Source organism: Eschscholzia californica, unplaced genomic scaffold, assembly GCF_041429995.1.
Source record: "Eschscholzia californica isolate CP2 unplaced genomic scaffold, dmEscCali1.0.p SCAF_4, whole genome shotgun sequence".
NCBI lineage: Eukaryota > Viridiplantae > Streptophyta > Magnoliopsida > Ranunculales > Papaveraceae > Eschscholzia > Eschscholzia californica.
Window position 1 is genome coordinate 18,843,456 of NW_028238461.1, and position 20,601 is coordinate 18,864,056.

Sequence of the window (20,601 nt, forward strand, 5' to 3'; positions counted from 1 at the left end):
CACCATCTTCGATTTGAGGATCTCCAAATCCTGAGGCGGTTCAATCCCTTTCACTGCGTCACACCACCTTTTTTAGGTATCAGAACTCCCAAAATCCCAATAGTCAAAAGACATATGGGACGGAAATTGACAAAGCGGAACAACAACCAACTCCTAGAGAAAGAAACAAAGAAAAAGAATGAATTAGGTTCAAATTGGTGAAGCGAACATAATTTTCTGTGTCATAATTGATACGTGCCCCTCGAATTTCGTTAATGTAATCAATAGCTTATGATCCAAATATTGGTCATCAGTTGACTACGTCGATAAGTCAAACAAAGACACCAACCCATGTCTAAGTCACCAATGAAGTGATCTGAAAGAGCTCTCGGTTACCTAAGTCCGAAACTGGAAGGTTGTTTGAGGTTCCATAAGTCCTTCTCTGACTTTAAAACTAATCATACATGCCCTGGTCATAGCTCTACTTTATATTTTGGAGCAGTAAGGGATGTATGTAGAAGTCGGGTAGATACTGCAAAATCCTGAAATATGGTTGGGTAGAAATGCATTTAGATCTCCCCAACCTAAGAATTGACCCAATCCAAGATTCGGGGCAGAGAAATCTACAAAATGTAAGTAACTTGGGAAACAATAATAAGAAAAAACTTCTTATACGAAACCTACATGATCGGGCAAGAAGATCTTTAAAATATGAAATATATGCAAACAAGAAAACTTATCTTTTTACGGCCACAAAAGTGCGACTCGATCTAAACTAGCGATTCACCAACATATCATCTAAGTCGCTAGTGGCAGTCGGCCCTAATCAACTATACAAGGTTCAAGCTCTAAACTCGAGCTTTGAGTTTAATCTTTAACTACAAAAAAAACGAACGGCTTGAGCGTCAGAGAAGTTTCTGAATTGTTCACAGATTCTGTCCTAAAATCACAAAGATAAATTCATTTTCGCGTTATTGAATCTTCATATCTTAAATAATAACCAAAAGAGTTATTTCCCTAATAGCCCCTAACTTTATGACCAGCTTCCTTCTTAGCCCTAACTTTAGCAATAATTCCCGTATGGCCACCTTTTTCCGTTATCTTTAACTTTCCTTTACTCTCTCTCCTCCATCTCATTTTCTCTCTCTTCCATCTCATTTTCTCTCTCTGCCAAGTCACCTATCACGCCACATCATCATCTTCTCCGGCAGGGGTCGACGACCGGCGACCTTCAAATATTAAAAGTTTTTTTTTTCTCTCTCTAGAATTTTTTTTTTCCTCACCTCTCTCTCTCTAAAAACTCCGGCGAAGGGGTTTCCCTTCGCCGGAGCTAGGTATGTTCAACGAACAGATCTGTTCTATTCACGATCAGACCTTGCAAGGTCTGTTCTTGAGCAGATCTAGGTCTGTTCATCGAACAGACCTAGCTCCGGCGAAGGGAAACCCCTTCGCAGGAGTTTTTAGAGAGAAGTGAGGAAAAAAAATTCTAGAAAGGGAGAGGAGAGAAAATAAATAATAAAAAAAAACTTTTAATATATGAAAGTCGCCGGCCGGAAATTTGGCCTGCCTGCCGGCCACCTCTGCCGAAGAAGATGATGATGTGGCGTGATAGGTGACTTGGCATAGAGAGAAAATGAGATGGAGGAGAGAGAGTAACGGAAAGTTAAAGATAACGAAAAAAGGTGACCATACAGAAATTATTGCTAAATTTAGAGGCTAGGCAGGAAGCTGGTCGCAAAGTTAAGGGTTATTAGAGAAATAATCCTAACCAAAAAAATCAATTTTTTTTTCAACAAAAAAAATCATTTTTAGACATCAACAATAACACCCACTGATTTCAACTCCATAAATATAATTATTTTCAAGAAATTGAGATTGGTGGACCGGGGACCTTTTAACAAAAATGAGGTCCCTACAAAACTTTCCCCTTTTATATTTATTTATTTATTTTGTCTTCTCTGCACATGCAATTTAATATAAATATATTAGTATGGCTATTGTAATAATAAACAAGTCTATTTTTAGTATGTATATATAGTCAAACTTGGTGACTATTTTTCATATGCGTGACATACACAACAAGGTGGAAGATAATTAATATCAACAATTGAAAAGACAGAATATTTAATTATAAGATTCCATGAACAGATGGTGATTGTAATAATAAATAAAATCTATTATCAATCAAAGCTTCCACGTCCCTTTGGTGATGTGTGTCCTTATTAACTCGCCGTTCTAGCAAATCCAACACAAGGAATTCTTGGTTGATATTTTTCTAGTTTGGACTACCAGTGATACAGATTTATTCAAAACTCAAAGGAAATTTTGGTAAGTCAATTTATACATTCTAATTTTGTTTCTAGTTCTGTCTCCTTTTGCGATGCTCACCATACGTTTGATTTCTTTCCATCTTACTTCCCTCGGTAACATTGTCATGCAAAGTTCTCACTTATGTGGATGCACGTGAATCCTACAGATGTTTACTGAATTAGCACGATGAGTTTCTAATATCGAAGATATGTTCCATTTTTTGTATAACCTGTAAATCTGTATTGACATTAATGGAGACATTTAATTATGAAACCCTAGGAATGTGGAAGCTTAAGACGTCCGACGATGAAGGTCTCTTTAGCCAATGGTTGTTCAGCACTAACAATTTCACAGGACGACAGAGATGGGAGTTCGATCACAATTCAGGAACTCCTGAACAACAAGCTGAGGTTGAAAAGGCAAGAGATGAGTTCTATGAAAACAGATTTCACGTGAAAGTTTGTAGTGACGTTTTATTGCGCATGCAGGTAAATCACTAGACCTTATTTTATGTTGTACAGAGGATATACTATGCTGTTTCTACTCGATTGCTTTATTAAAGAGCAAAATTATGTGGTTGTAGTAGTGGTGGGTAACGGACTATGTCGATCTGGAAATAGAGTGGCAGTGCTCGTTTAAGAGATGAGTATGTCGGCAACAGCAGACCTGTGATTTTGAACTCCTCGACTCGTTTTCCGTGACCCATTAGGATCCGAGATACGCTCTACCACACTTTGGTACACAACACGAATCCATGGAATGACACATAAACTTTTTTGAAGACCATTTGCAGCACATAGTTTTCTTTTGCCGAAAATAATGTTTGTGTTGAGTACTTAAAATTTCTAACTGTCAACACTTGGTTATCCGTGGTTTATGATGTTTACATAAACTCCTAACCCCATACCCATTTAACTCTGAGACATGTGGACTCAATAACATCTCTAATATCCAATGCAGAATATACTGTTTTTTCCACCGAGGAAATTAAAGAACGATGATCCACAAATAATAGTTGTCTTTTAATTTGTTTGCCAAATGCAAATGATTCGTGCTCTGATGATTCTGATACACTAAACCGTGAATTTTTTTTAGTATTTTATAAATATATGTAGGGTAGAAATAAACTAATAAAATTTTCATTTCAAGATTAACCCTTTAATAAGATAAAATGAAAAACACAAAAAATGGAGATGAAAGTTCTAGAACTAGATAAGAATAAGACACCTTAAGATTTGTGAAGGACTTTGGGATATTTACAAAAAGTTAGTGGAGGGGTTTTGAAATAACAGTATACCTAGACATTTACAATTGAATCCAATTTCAGTTCAAAATTTATTTTGGACTTGCCCAAATAAAATTGTTTCTTTGAGCCCTCAAACACTCGAGATGTTTTTAATTTAGACTTTGGAAGCAAATGCTTACTTGAGCCCGAATGTGATGTATTTATCGCTTTTTTTTTTTTCTTACAAAATGAAAAGCAATTGGAAGACAACGGAGATGAATTCAATCTAAGCATCCCGGCAGTGAAGATAGGTGACGGTGAAGAGGTGACACAACAAGCCGTGACAACGACGTTGAGAAGAGGCATTCAATACTTTTCTGCTTTGCAGTCAAGTGATGGTCATTGGGCTGGCGAGTTCGCTGGACCTTTGTTCTTCACACCACCTATGGTATGTTTTCTTATCCCATAACTAAACTAGTGTCATGTTTGTTATTTTTTATAATTATGGTGAGAAAAATCAAATCTAATGCTTATCGTGGTTAACGAAACAAAGTGAATGACAATAAAAGTGCGCCTCAAAAGATGAGTTGAGAAACTTCGATATCAATGAATCACGAACTTCATTATTATTATTATTATTATTATTATTATTATTATTATTATTTATTTTAGGAAACAAGCAAACAATTAGTTTAAACAACTCAGTTGACTGAGAGAAAACATAAAATAAAATTGCAAGTAACACTTAAACGTTACCCCATTTAGCAAGATTTCAAGAAATGATAGTTAAATATTCTTCCATGAAAGTTAACAGTACTTATTAATGATAAATTATTTTTTGTCGTATTATCCATAGGTTTTTGCATTATATATTACTGGAACTCTCCATACAATATTCGGACCGGAACATATAAACGAGACTCTCCGCTATATGTACTGTCATCAGGTACATTTTTATCTTCCAAGATGTTCACAATCTGAAATGTCTGACTCGTATAATATTTTATTATCTTCCATTTATCTGCTTAATTAAAATTTTATTTTATTTGAATTGGATTTACGAGGTAAGTGTTTCCTTTGCTTCTCTTGCATGGAGTTTTATTTTCTAACAAACTATAGTGATCTATTCTTGCTTACTTCTGGGTTACTTGTTAAAAATTGATAGATCAAATTGTGGTTAAAGCATCTCAACCTGAGACTTAAATTAAATGGAAAATAATTTTTTTGGTAAAAAAATATTCATATAACTATGAGTGGAGTCAGGATTTCAACTTATACAGGGCTAAGCTTTAACTTCACAGTAAATCGAAATTTTAAACGAAAAGTCACTATAAGTAGGTTTCTATCAATGATGCATGTAATACATGTAAGTGTAATTTATAGGTACATCTATTTTTGTTTTCTTTCTTTCGGTTTAAAGAAATAATTGATTGTGTTTCTTGCTTACCCAGACAGTTTAGCAGCTTGTGACATTTCATCCTAAATATAAATCAATTTCGATCAAATTTCAACTAAACATAAATTAAACATCAATCAATATCAATCGACAATCAAATAAACTAAATAATAATCATTCAACAACCCAGTCGACAATTAGACATCGACTAATGAACTAAATTCGAAACTGTATAAGATTCATTACTCATAAGAAATTAACAATCATAATTCATCACCATCACTCAACAACCAAACATTCGATTAATTAACAAAATTTGAATTACCTAAGATTCATAACTAATTTGCAATTTCTAACTTTCTCCATAAATCATAAGAAATTGGTCTCCGAACAAAAATTCTCTCCACTTCTGCAGTAGGATTAACATAAGTTTGGTTAAATTAATCCCAAACATCTGCTGCTTGAGCATAAGGTAAGTTTGGTTTTGTTCGATGACAAATATGAAGCTCTAATCTAATACTTATTCAGCCTGGATTAATTTTCAATGAACAAAAGGGTTTGTGTTTTTCATATCAAATATAATACCATCATTATAGGTTATTATATTGATTCCAAAGTCATAATTTTGCAAACATAGAAAATTGGGATCTCAAGCTAAGGATATATAAATATCATGCAGGTGTGAATAAATGAACTTCATAAATTAAAATTGGAATCGAAGATTATGTTTTGATTAAGACTCCCTTTCTTTTAGGTAGTGAATTTTCTTCTGTTGTTGCACTACAAATTCTTTAGGATAATATTTGTCTCCATTTGAATGTCCTAACATATGTATCTAATTTTATAGAACAAAGACGGAGGTTTTGGTCTTCATATTGAGGGTGAAAGCACCATGTTTTCGACAACCCTCAACTACATTTGTATGCGTATTTTAGGAGAAGGGCCTGAAGGTGGTAGAGACAATGCTTGTTCCAGGGCACGAAGATGGATCCTTGATCATGGTGGTGTAACTTTTATACCATCATGGGGAAAGACTTGGCTCTCGGTAACTAACTTTATGATTAAAAAGTTTAAATTTCTGAACAAATTTTTTGCTTCGTATGCATGCAACGAAAGACATTTATTTCAACATTGGATGGGATTATTGAGCCACCCAAATTAGGATTATCACTTCTTTTGCATATAATTATACTCTTTTTGTAGTACATTAATCGATTTTTAGAGTTAAGATCCCTCGTGGCTTGATAGAACAAGATTCCCTCATCTTTCACTAAGCCAAAATCATAATCATGTTGGTGGAAGAACCGAACCATATACCATTAGATTCAAAGAGATAAGATATACTTGGTACCATATCGAGTTAGACATATCAAGTTGAAAACTGAGAATAAATAATATCATAGCTCCAGTTATTGGATACTTGGTAGTTGGTACCAACTACCAACTTGATGAGATAGATACAAGATCGAGCATAGCGTTTAACCCAAAGTGAGCCAGACTGTATAAATCAGAGAAGATTCACTTGGAAAATGTTCAACCATATAGTTTAAATTATTTCACATTTTTGTTCTTTACATTGATATACAGGAATCTTTTAGCACTCAAAATTTTCATACCAAAAAGCCCAAATTTGAAGTTTTGGCTTTTGTTATATTCAGATACTAGGAGTTTCTGACTGGTCTGGATGCAATCCGATGCCCCCTGAGTTTTGGCTTCTCCCTTCATTTCTACCTGTGAATCCTGGTTAGTTCATTAATTTCTAAGTCTTTCTTATACATATATGGTGCGTCCTATCTTAATTATATCATTTTCATGTGACGAAATGCAGCTAAAATGTGGTGTTATTGCCGATTGGTTTATTTGCCCATGTCATATTTATACGGGAAAAAATTTGTTGGTCCAATCACTGATCTCATTTTATCATTAAGAGAAGAACTTCATGTACAACCTTACAACGAAATAAATTGGAAGAAGACGCGACATGTGTGTTGCAAGGTCTGTTTTTTTATTCTAATCTAACTTCCACATTCAGAGTTGTATATATATATATTATTTTTTTTCTTATCTATTTTAAAAACAAAATCGAACTACTAAAATTTAAGAATGTCTTCATATTATACACAGGAGGACCTCTACTACCCCCACCCCTTACTACAGAATGTATTATGGGACACTATTCGTATTTTTACGGAGCCTATTCTAAAATTATGGCCTGCTTCAAAAGTGAGAGAAAGGGCTTTGAAAGTAGCAATGAAACACATCCACTATGAAGACGAAAATAGTCGGTACTTCACTATTGGCTCTATAGAAAAGGTATCTACTAGCAACTCATTCATCAACTGTTTGATTAAAATTGACATAATGACAGTTATAGGTGAATGTTCTAGTTATAGGACTTCAAAGTCCACCATATATATATGAAGATTAATGGAGAGAAGAGAAGTTTTAAAAATATTGTATTTAATGCGGATTTGACACACACAATTAACAAATTTCAGTTGGAGTTGGAAACAAATTAATCTAATAGGAAATTATACAACTTGATTGTGTATATATACAATGAAGAGCAACACAAATGGACAATGTTGGAAAAACACAATATATGTGGTTCACATATATGTGAACTCTATGTGAACCTATACGTATAATTGACAATGAGTAGAGAAGACCTGGACATGATATTATTGGTTGTTGGCCCACGTTCCAAATGTGGGACTGTTCTCACACTTTGGTCAAAGTGTACCTATTTTGAACATGGATATCTGTTAAAGAACTTCTGCGTATCCTAGAAGCATAATTCTTGATCCGTTGGGATCTCATACTTTTTTTATCCGAACTTCTATTTCAACACTTTTTAGAAGAAAAAGAAAAGAACTTTTGGTCGGAAAAATAGTACACCAGCATATTATGCTAATCATAGTTCTAGTGGGATTCTATCTAAAGTTGTTCTTAATGTATATGTATTACATTGATTTTTTCTATTTCAACCCTATATGAAGGACTAATAATGTTTTGTTTAGGTTTTGTGTATGCTTGCTTGCTGGGTGGATGATCCCAACTCAGATGCGTTCAAAAAACATCTTGCTAGAGTTCCAGATTATATTTGGGTTGCAGAAGATGGACTGAGAATGCAGGTTTGAATGAATTAATTATAAACCTTTTCATTATTCAAACTTATTTACGTGTGAATGAATGACGTGTGACCACTTACCAGGAACTCTTTGGTTCCATTTAACCGCCCACCTTGTTTAACGCGGTCTATAGGGCACGGCACGACCGACCACAGCAGAGCCGCTAAACATGGGGTCTTCTAAATAGGCTTTTTTTTTTATTATTATTACTAAAAATTGTCACCAATTGAAGTTAATATTACTCAAACATTAATAAGTGAGTTAATATCTCTATTTGATCAGTATTTCAACTGGTGAGTGGTGAATGAAACATTCTACCAAACCTACCTTGATAACATCTTCCCTGGGTCTCATCTATGTCATGTGGGTGGGACTAGTTCCTTTATGTACTTAATCGGAGTTGTGACTTGTGACTAGGGGTGGGAATCGGGCGGGTATGGGCACCCGCGGGTAATTCTAAGTCGGGCTCGGGCGGGTCGGGTAAGTTTCTCCTCTGCCCACTCGAGTTCTCGGGCGGATTCGGGCGGGCTTTTCTGAAATCTCCTATGAACAAAGCCCGCCCAAGCCCACTAAAGCATCGGGCAAGTCGGGCTTCGGGCAAATCGGACATCGGGTTTCTTTATCTGATATTTTTCTACCAAATCAGGAAACTCTAGAAATTTGATATTGTTCAAATAAGCTTCTCTAAACAAATTGATACCAAATCTTTACAAAACTTATAAATCAAGAACGAAAGAAATACTCAGATTCCGTAACATAAGAAATCAACAACTGATATAGATCTATATATATATGCAAACATGAGACTTGGTTGTCTTCCACTTTTTTTTCTTGTCTTTGTATGTTTCATTAGTTCTTCTTTGTTCTTCCTTCACATCAAAATAATCTTAAAATTTGACCACTACACAGAGATGGAAGATGATCCCAATAACTTATTTAATAGAGAAGAAGGTTGGCGCAAGAAGGTCTAGTAAATAAGAGAGAAACGGCTAGAGAGACAACGTAGATTCTTTTTTCTCTCTATGCTACCAAATTTTTCAGATTCAATGTGGTAAACTATTAGGATTGCTTCAATGTGTAGTTTATATATCTTGGGAGAAACCTTAAATCTACTGTGGGCTTTATAGTGAAGTATAATCGACACTCAAAGTGATTGGCATCTATAGGCACCCGTCGAGTGAGCATATCGGGCTCGGGTATGGGCGGGGTGGCGCATCTATAGGCACCCGTCGAGTGAGCATATCGGGCTCGGGTATGGGCGGGGTGGCGGGCAGAGCTTTTCACCCGAGCTCGCCCACGAAAAATCATCGGGCTGGGCGGGTAGTACCCATCTTCGGGCGCGGGCGTCCATGGACATTGTCGGGCGCGGGTAAACGTGACGGGTATCGGGCTTTCGGGTAGAATTCCCACCCCTACTTGTGACTGGTGAAAGTGCAATTCCCTTGTATATATAGGGCTGTTGGACCAAAGCCAGCTAAATGGTGTTTTGGGCTCCAATTTTAAAGGACCCCCTGATTGAGTTTTTTGAGTCTTAGTGTAAAAGTAGTGCAGATAGGCTTTAAGGCTCCTTAGAGCATCTCCAATGCAACACTCAACTTACAAAACTCAGTTTGACACATAGGACTACTTGAGTTTTTGACAAAAAACACTCTCCAATGCAACACTCAACTAGAGTCTCAATAATACAAGTTTTCAGCTAAGTAGTAGTTTGGCCATTTTCAAGTCATTTTTTATGACCTTTATATGTCTCTAAGAGTCCAAGTGTTCGGAGTTGTAGCGGTTAATTTACTTATTAAATCAATGTTGGATCTTCGTATTGTATCTTCATGATTTATCAATGTCATGTAATAAACGTATTGACTTTTGAAATCCTTTGTGAAAAATTCATTATTCATGTGAGATTATTTTTGTAATTATGTTGCATTTTTTTTTGTTTGTCTCCTTATATCCCAAACTAATTGCAGAGTATGGGATCTCAAATGTGGGATGCTGGTTTCGCTGTCCAGGCCCTTGTAGCAAATCATCTCACTGAAGAGAATGGTCCTACTCTGTTGAAGGCACATAATTTTGTTAAAGAATCACAGGTTTGAACCTAAATTTTAAATTAACTAGTTTACTAATAAATAAATAGTTTCTATTATTTAATTAGATGCGGTTGTACTCATGTAAAGGTCAAAGATAACCCATCTGGTGACTTTAGAAGCATGTATCGTCACATTTCCAAAGGGGCATGGGCTTTTCCAGATCAAGATCATGGATGGCAAGTTGCTGATTGCACTGCCGAAGGACTAATGGTAAGTACCCAGATAGATAGTAAATCTAATCCAAGCAAATTTGTTCTAATAATAGAAATACATTAGTAAATGATTGTGGTTCTTTTCGTGAAACCTAGGTAAGTTTTCTTTTGGTGGTAACATGCATATTTCTTCACAGGCCCACTGTACAAATCCTCGGTTATTATATTGTTGTTAAAAAAAATATGCCGCATTTTTCCTTTCACATATGTGGCATTCAGTAAAGAACCTATTACTAAATGCAGAATATGAAACCAAATATCTAGTAATGTGTCTGGATATATATGTCGGTAGCTTTAAGAATGGGTTTCGAGACCATTGTCTTAACATTTGTATGTGTTGGAAAATGATTCATTTAAACTGATAGATTTTTTGCTTATCTATAACGCTTATGCTGCATCAATGTTTTTTTTTCTTGTATCAGGCTCTACAAATTTAGTGTATTATTCCTTATACTAAAAAAGTGTTAGATATGTCAGTTTTAAAATTTTTGTAAACCATGTAACTACTCGTTCCAGGCTTGTCTCTCACTATCGCAATTGTCGTCTAAACTTGTTGGAGAAGAAATGCCAGTGGAACGATTGCAGGATTCAGTTGATGTCCTTCTTTCTCTTCAAGTAATACGGAATTCTTAATCTAACTATTGATTTTTTTAGTACCGTAAACTATGAAAAATATGGATTTACCTTCTTCACTGTCATTATAGAGCAAAGATGGGGGAACACCTGCATGGGAACCGCCAATAGGCCCCGCATGGTTGGAGGTAAGAATACACATTTTTTTTTTCATTTAAAATATGACCTTATATAAAATATAGGATACAATTAACATAACTCTCAGGCCATAATAACATAAGACTAGGTTTATCATCTCAAAGGCTTTGTAGTTTATTACAAGTGGATTATTGTGCTTCTAATTTATCTAAATAAAACATTGTTTTTTGACCTGGACTACAAAAGGTTATTAGAAGACAATGATACATCAGAAGAGACAATACAAAGATGCATCAAGTTAACGAATTGAATAAACACTATATCCACCTGATTTTTAAGACACTATGTGCCCTTAAAAGCTATATATATATATATATATATATATATATATATATATATAATCTTTAAAGGCCATCTTAAAAGACCTACAACCCAGTTAATCACACTTTTACTTTATTTATACACAAGTTTCAATAAATCTTGGATTTCCACATTTATAAGATCGAACTAGGACTTCGAGATTGCGAAGTGGGTCTCTGATCACTAAGACAACAGATGGTGACCATAAACCATTTTTTATTTGAACTAATGGTTTTTCGACTTAGCGGTTGGAAAAATATCGCACAATTGTTCTCACTTTATTTCTCTCACTCGTGTGCTCTCTCTTCCTTAAACTCAATCAACCTCCCTAAGAAAATTACAAAAATAAAAAATCACGCCTCCCACCATCCTGTACAATGGACATCCATAAGAGAATCACAAAAAATAATGGACTACCACCATCACAATCCACACTGTGGATCGTCACTTTTTTGTTTAACCAATATTTTCTTAGCCTCAAATCCCCAGCATACAGGACCTCGAGATGGATTTAGACTGCTTTTGATATTATGAGTCCTAAAACATTTGGTGAGACAGAGTTTGAAAAGTTTCACGCAAGATTTTACCGAAGTGGTCTTGGTTTCTCGGCTAAATGAACTTCAGATTTGAAGTTTCTTGTCATTAACATTGATATATTTATTGTAACGCCCCAAGCCTTAGCAGTTGCCGATATTGTCCCCGCTTTAACCACCCAGGCCCAAGCCCACACAGGTACGGGGTTTTGTCCTTGGCGAAGGCACCACAAGCCTACCCAAAAGGCCTCGGTACTTACTAAGCTTGAGCTTACACATATAGCCCAGTCTCTGGACACTCTTGTGAGCAATGTGGGACTATTACAATCCCCCACCCTCAGCGAAGAGTCGTCCTCGGCTCTGATACCACTTTGTAACGCCCCAAGCCTTAGCAGTTGCCGATATTGTCCCCGCTTTAACCACCCAGGCCCAAGCCCATACAGGTACGGGGTTTTGTCCTTGGCGAAGGCACCACAAGCCTACCCAAAAGGCCTCGGTACTTACTAAGTTTGAGCTTACACATATAGCCCAGTCTCTGGACACTCTTGTGAGCAATGTGGGACTATTACATTTATGTGATGAAGTATACTACGATCAATATTCCCAATCTTATTAATATTCATACATCATAATATTAGATAAGAATCTGAAATTCATTGGTGGTCTTGGGCCTCTCTCACTCCAAAAGCTAGTTCACGAGATGAGGCTTTTGCCACACTTATTAACTCACGTTGTGCCCCTTCCACAATCAATGTGGGATTATCCCAACAATCTCCCCCTCACACATTGGCTCTTAATTTCAATAGTCATGGGCCGAGACTTGTTGTACCGGGCTCTGATACTAGTGTGGGTGGTCTTAGGCCTCTCTTACCCCAAAAGCTAGATCAAGAGATATGGTTTTTCTCACACTTATTAGCTCACCCCATGCTTCTTCCACAACCAACGTCGGATTCCCGAAAGCTCAAGCTCAATCCTCTGACTTCTTTTTTCAATTTCAAAATTTGATAGGCAGTCTATGCCAGGCACAGGTTATACCCTTGTAGCTCAATAATCTTCAATATAAATCATTCTAATAATAAAGATCATTCGTCTTTCCTGAGAAAATTTACATGGTATTAAAGCTTAGTCCATCTCAAAGCTTCTGCATCTTCAACGACATCTTCTTCCTCTTCCTCATTTTCATCCTCAAATATCGAACATCACCACCTTTATACCATAAAACTTAGATGAAGTATACAAAATACAACCAGCGCCCGGCCCAAACATTTAAGAGGCCCCAATAAAAGTTAAAATTTGAGGCCATAATATAGTACATATTCGAAAAATAAATAAAATCTTAATAATAGTTCAAAGAGGAGTAGAACCCTCGATCTCTTACATAAAACTTATGCTTTTATCCACTAAGCTACAATTTAACTCATCTCTTAAATCTATTTGAAATATAATTATTTTTTCGAAAATATCATACAAAATTCGAAATTTGAGACCCTTCGTTAAGGTCCAAAGTGACCGCTTTGGTAGCTCTTGGCCTGGGCGCCCCTGAATACAACGAAACAACGCTGTAATTTTCAAATCATTATGGAAGTATGTAGAGTAGATTTTGCATGCTAAATGTTTTACAATCATATAATAACTTGTAAATGTCCCTAATTTCTTGTAGGTACTCAATCCAACAGAGTTCTTTGAAGACATTGTTATTGAGCACGAGTAAGATTAGTATGATTGTTTAATACGAGTCTGTTTCTATATCGAACCTTCTATTAGCTAGCCTTATTGATACGATTAATCAAAATTAGTTTTGGGATTAAAATAATTTAGATTGTGGTGATAATTATTACGTTTTGGTGAAATTTTGCAAAAAAGATATGTGGAGGTGACGTCATCAACAGTTGAAGCTCTGATGATGTTTACGAAAGTGCATCCTCACTACCGAAGAAAAGAAATTGGAAACTACGTTGCTAATGCTATACGCTACATTGAGGTCCAACAAAGGCCAGACGGTTCATGGTACGTATAATATTAATCAATTTTGTCCCTGAAATAGCAAGTCAAGTAAAAAATTATTAACTAATTTTAATTCAAAAGAATAGGGCGCCCTCCTAGCTTACTCTTCACCTTATCGGATGACTTACATAGACAATAGGACAAGAGAAGTGAATTGATGAGATTACTCTTGAAATCATGTTTTCCCCCTCTGTCATATTATCGTTGAAGTTAATTTTGTTGGAAAATATTGGCGTTTAAGTTGAAATGGAAGGTCGGAGAAATAATTGATGAATAAAATCATGTTGATCACTAGACTTCAAAGCTCGAGAATCTCGATTCTTTTAGACAGTAATTCGCCCCCTTCTGGTATGAAACCACGAGTACACAACGGGTCAGGAATTATGCCTTCAGGATACGATGAAGCCCTTCAACAACTGCTTGGTTCAAAGTATGTACGCTTTGACCAAGACCAGGAACACTCCGAATATAACTGATAATGCCAAAAGACTTCACTCCGAAATTCCAAATAACTTGATAATGTAAAAACCCAAGAACCTTCTCTGTTAATAACATAAAATAGAAAATGAGAGAGAGAGAGACATAAAATTTCGTTGGATCATCCTGTCTATCCAAATGGTTGAGCCAATTAGTTTATAAGGCATCAAGAGATGCCATATAATGGATATACATCCATTCACAAGGGATGTTTCCTTTTAATTGAACTTTGCAGCCATACAGATGGGTATCACACCCATTCGTTGACATTGTTGGAGGCTCCCAAAATTTCAATGTTGAAAATTTCCAACATTCCCCTACCATTTTCAAAATTGAAATAAAGGAAATGTATAAAACCACGTAGTATCGAGACAAAAACAAAAAGAAAACAAATAATTTTGGAATAAAATACGGCTTTGGCATTATCGTAGAAACTTGTACATAAATGATAGGTATCTTATGGATTTGAACCTTCACTTAGTGCAAACAACTCAAAGCTTTATCAGAATGCTATGGTGAACGTATCTTGAACCAAGAATCCTTCAATGATAAAACCGGAGTCATCGCACATACTCGTTTCGGAGGACAGAGTGTTCATACTCCGCACGTTAATGGCCATGTGCAATATCCCTTTCATGAGTCTTCTTCAGAAAACGGTCTTATTTTCTTAGGAGACGGCCTGATCTCCATACTCACTTAGGTAAGTCCACTCGAGGTGTTTCCGCGAGGCACCACTTAAAAACTAGGACTTATTAAGGATTCTCATCCATCCTTTGTCTTGCAGAAAACCAATACTAGCTCAGAAATGGAAAATATAAAATGCTAGTATTCCATAATCGCGAAAGCTTTAACTTGTTAGTACCCGTTGAACTTTGCCTATCTATTTCAAGACATAAGTTGGGTTTCTGTTAAAGGCGATCAACCTTCATTCACAGACCTTAGCCCATTTCTTTTTTCTTTAGAGATAAGTTCTCTAGATAATTCTGAAATCATTAGAGAATATTTGTCTAGATAACAACATTAGAAAATATTTCTCTAGAAACAAAATTGACTTAATACAGTCAATCATAACTTTACATGAACAACAATTGACAGCATCAGTTTTGGCCAAAACATTTTATGAGTAATAATTTCTCAACCGTTTACTATTTGTCTCATGTAGCTTACTCAAAATAATTCATCACAGAGCTTCTTTCTAGTGCATATGACTAGATAAATAAATAAGTCAATTTTAGTGAATTAAATCACCACTTGTTTCTTGGTTGCCCAAGACAACCACATCTCACAACATGAGGATCTATGTACGGACCCAAGATGAATCCACCAACTTGTGTAATTGTATTCTCTTAATACAATGTGATATTCTTTTAAAATAAAAAATATCATGTCACTGGAAAATAAATAGTCCAAAGGACCTATAATTGTACTCTTACTCAATACAATTTCCATTCATTATATTCTTCACTCAAGAATATAATTATTCATTTCTTAGAGTTTTAATTCTAAGATCACCATTTTTCATCATGTCAAAGACTCAAAGTTAGAATTTACCATTCATTTCTTCCACGAAAATGAATTATAGTTTGACGAGCATTATTAACTACTTGTTAAACATTTTATGCTACAAAATAATGTTCGTTATTCCGTAAACATGAATTTCTCAAATACATATCATCTTCTAAATCTTAATTAGACGGTTTCACATGTCCATAGATAATAAAATGATGTACTCATAACATGAAGAAAATATTTTTGTCTCTCTAAATTGAACAAATATAACTCACACATGAGATGTACCTCGTGTACCAAAAAATTATATTTCACTGTCTCGTAATTTCACTGTCACGTAAATAACTCAAATGCACTTTCGTCGAACACACCAAAATCACTTTTCTCTAAGGCTCATAATTAAATACCGCTTCAAGTGGTTAACCACTTGGATTCCAAAACCAAATAGTTCTCACGAACAAATAAAATGGACCAACACTAATGTTAAGAGTTCCATAGTAACCACAAAATCACAACCAACCTTTACTATGAATTATGGTTAAAAGACATTTTGACACAAGATGATTAACAAAAGATGTCAAATCTACTTCATTTTATCACATAAAATCATGCATCAAATATAACTGAAATACTTACAGGTGTTCCGCTTATTTTTCTCACTCGGTTCGCGTGATCATATGGAGAGGTTTACTGAAATAACTTCCATTTCAACTACAGATATTACTGTCTAAAAATTGTTGGAAAATATTGGCGTTTAAGTTGAAATGGAAGGTCGGAGAAATAATTGATGAATAAAATCATGTTGATCACTAGACTTCAAAGCTCGAGAATCTCGATTCTTTTAGACAGTAATTCGCCCCCTTCTGGTATGAAACCACGAGTACACAACGGGTCAGGAATTATGCCTTCAGGATACGATGAAGCCCTTCAACAACTGCTTGGTTCAAAGTATGTACGCTTTGACCAAGACCAGGAACACTCCGAATATAAACTGATAATGCCAAAAGACTTCACTCCGAAATTCCAAATAACTTGATAATGTAAAAACCCAAGAACCTTCTCTGTTAATAACATAAAATAGAAAATGAGAGAGAGAGAGAGACATAAAATTTCGTTGGATCATCCTGTCTATCCAAATGGTTGAGCCAATTAGTTTATAAGGCATCAAGAGATGCCATATAATGGATATACATCCATTCACAAGGGATGTTTCCTTTTAATTGAACTTTGCAGCCATACAGATGGGTATCACACCCATTCGTTGACATTGTTGGAGGCTCCCAAAATTTCAATGTTGTAAATTTCCAACAAATTTAGTTACTTTAAGAATACGAGAAAAGTAATTTAATAGGGATTCAGGATTCTACTGTTGATCAAATCTTAAAATACTGATAAAACATGGGTTTTGTCCACTAAAAATTACATAATTTCCATTTTTGTTTCAGTCTCTCCCTATTAAACAAATTTTTTTTTTTTGTTTCTGGTAAAGATCATTAAATCGTTTAGAATACATCATTAAGATGTAATATGATCATAATCCTTCCTTGTTACAACACTTTGACCTAAAACGACATAGAAACACTTTTACACGCCATGGGGATAAACCATTACTCTATTTTGTTACTTTAAGTTACACTGGAAAACTCTTGGAAGGTAATCTTCCTTCTCCAAAACTTGAATTCGCAATCTGTTAATAATGGTTTGGAGATGCACAAACAACTTATTTAGCAGTCCATCTACCATATTAATTAAGCTTTTATAAGACAAATAAATAGATTTTTGCTACTATTGCACCAATTAATTGGACAACCAGTTGATTAATTCATTAAGTTGTATAGGTATGGAAAATGGGGAGTTTGCTTTATTTATGCTACATGGTATGCACTACGAGGATTAACAGCGGCTGGAAAAACTTACAATAACAGTGTCACGGTTCGTAAAGCTTGTGACTTTTTGTTGTCAACACAGAAATCATGCGGGGGTTGGGGAGAAAGTTATCTTTCCTGCCCGAAAAAGGTACTCCTTAATTTTTGTTTTTTACTTACACAATTTAATTGCATACAACTTTAGTAGTGATGCTAGAAAACAAGAAAAACTAGGTAGATTCTGGGGCAAGATTCTTATGTGGTTTTTACTGATGGGAAATAATAGAGTGCCCAGCAATTTTGCCCATTAGAATGCCCAAATTTCCTCATTTGGAAATAAAAGCGGTCCCCACCGTAGTCAAACTTTGAAAAAACCTTGTCTTTTAGTGATTCCACATCAGCTAGGCATTTTAATGGGCTAAAAACTGGGCACTCTAGCATATTTTTGCCTAGAGTCTACCTAGTTTTTCTTATGCCCTAACATTTTTCAACTTTATTCTTGTAATCCAAATAAAAGAATGCATTTATAAATCAAGTTTTTTTATGCTTCCAAAACAATCTCTTTGACATCGAGGACTCTCTTTCTCTCTCTCTCCAAAGGGTAGGGTCCCATTGGCCGGAGCAAGTCATGCCTTTTGTTTCTGTTTTCTTTTCTGGATCGGAATCTATACAACTTTTCGGGCCATGAGTCTATAATAGCTTACGGTCTTCTAAAAAGCCTTTTTGGTGTTTTAAGCCTTCGGCCCTAATCCGGCCTAAACCTAACTCACATTATAAATTTACTTCTTATAATATTTCTTAAACAGTTTTGAAGTTATTTATGATTCTCTTTATGCGCCGTCCCTTTGTTTCTGACATTTTGTTGACATCAAAATAAAACATAGTGAGTTCAGTAGCATAAATGTATCAGCCATTAAGATCAGGCAATATCTCATTTTCCAATTTTGGTTGAAACAGGAATTTATACCTCTTGAGGACAGCCGAATACACTTGGTACAAACTTCTTGGGCTTTGATGGGCCTTCTTCACGCTGGCCAGGTACGTTCCACCTCATTAAGTCATTAAGTCATAAATTAAGTCAACTCTTTTGTACATTTAACATTTCTCTTGTTAAAAACACACAAGATTTCTCCTGTGGAAAATCATTCCAAAATTTTATTCCAATCTTACAAAATTCATTTCGCAATAATGGCATGTCGTTGGATTTTTCCTTTGTGAAATCCTTGAGAAAATAACTATTGAGAAGGTGAAGTAGTGATATTCATAGATTGCATCTCAAAATATAAGACAATGTTATCGATACATATTTAGCTCATATCTATATGTAAATTGGATCTTCTTAATTCTTCTATAATATATATTCGGGTTTATGAATTTTAGTTATGTTTTTCATACTAACTTATCTATTACCGCAAAGAATTAATTTTCTTTAGCTTGTGTACGTAAAAAGAGTTCCAAATTTTTCCTCGCTTTAGGCCTCCCAACTACTTGGGCCGGCCCTAAGTATAACAAAAGTTTGATAAACAAAAATACTCTGAAATCATATATGTGTTCTTGATTTTGATTAACAAAAGTTTCTTAATACTAAACAGGCTGAAAGGGATCGAAAGCCGCTAGATGGTGCAGTAAAAGTATTGATCAACAACCAAATGGATAATGGTGATTTTCCCCAACAGGTAACCCAACCACTGATTATGACTTAAAGTCTTTATGCTACTTTATTCATACATATATAGAGAATCACTTTGGTTTTTTTCTTTTCATAAACTCTTACAGCTTTTTTCCCGTAAACTCTTACGGCCAAATACGACCGATATAAAACATAAAAGTGGATTTAATGAATTTGTTACTAATGCATTTATAATTTGGTTATGACAGGAAATGATGGGGGTGTTTTTGAGGAATTGTTTAGTAAATTACTCAGCATACAGAAGATACTTCCCCATATGGGCTCTCGGTGAATATTCTCGTAAAATGTCAGTGTTGTCCAAGTAAGAACCTGAATTAGATCGATCATTATAAGTGCATATTTTTTTTGGAAGGATTAATAAGTGCAAATGCATTAAGTAAATTAAGTTTGTGTATTCATGGATGTACTAAAAGACTTACTATTAGGATTATATGGTACTTGTAATTTGTGTTTGACCAATTAAGTTATTTATCATGCAATAATGGTGAAGATGTGAATGCTCTATCATATGGTTTAAACTGACCTTAAATGTAGTTAATTTCCAACTGTTGATAATTATTTTTGATATAAATGTTACTGCATTCTGATTAAGGTTCTTTCCTCTTGTAAATTGTAACTAGGCCTGTAAACGGTGGTCCGAAAATCCGAATTCGATCCGCATCCTTACTCAAATAATCCGACAATTCGGATATTGCATTCGGATATCGGATATTTTTTCTGATATTTTCGGATATCGGTTTCGGATTCGGATAGAGCTATATCCGTAACCGAAATAATCCGATCCGAATCGAGCTTGAAACCAACGGTTAAGATTCACCCAATAGATAAAAAACAAAAAAAAATAATTCTCAACTTCAAGTCAAGTCTTCAACAGTTCAACCCTAGTCAACAAAAAAGAAAAAACCCAAGAGAAATTCTCAACTCCGTCTCTATCTCCACCTTAAACCCTAGTCTTCAAATCAAATTAATACCCAGTAACCCAAAATAGTAAACAATTCCAATTTCCATCTTAAACCCCAAAATCATTAGAACCCCTCATTTTAGCAGAACCCCACATGAAGAATTTCTCTATGATTGTAGAAATTTTATTAGGGAAAGGGTAGGAAGAGGAACAA

The 20,601-nt window shown here is 35.1% G+C and overlaps 1 protein-coding gene across 1 annotated transcript; it reads left to right on the forward strand.

Moving 5' to 3' along the window:
* Positions 1-2,039: 2,039 nt before the first annotated feature.
* On the forward strand, positions 2,040-19,990 carry LOC147543413 (lupeol synthase-like). Its single transcript, XM_086633081.1, has 19 exons — positions 2,040-2,307; positions 2,569-2,777; positions 3,771-3,962; positions 4,371-4,460; positions 5,758-5,955; positions 6,569-6,653; positions 6,739-6,905; positions 7,035-7,223; positions 7,931-8,044; positions 10,006-10,125; positions 10,213-10,335; positions 10,854-10,952; positions 11,042-11,098; positions 13,602-13,648; positions 13,805-13,948; positions 17,770-17,947; positions 18,754-18,834; positions 19,389-19,472; positions 19,675-19,990. The coding sequence occupies exons 2-19, from the start codon at positions 2,571-2,573 to the stop codon at positions 19,789-19,791; spliced, it is 2,292 nt and encodes a 763-aa protein (XP_086489207.1). The 5' UTR covers positions 2,040-2,307; positions 2,569-2,570; the 3' UTR covers positions 19,792-19,990.
* The last annotated feature ends 611 nt before the right edge of the window (positions 19,991-20,601 follow it).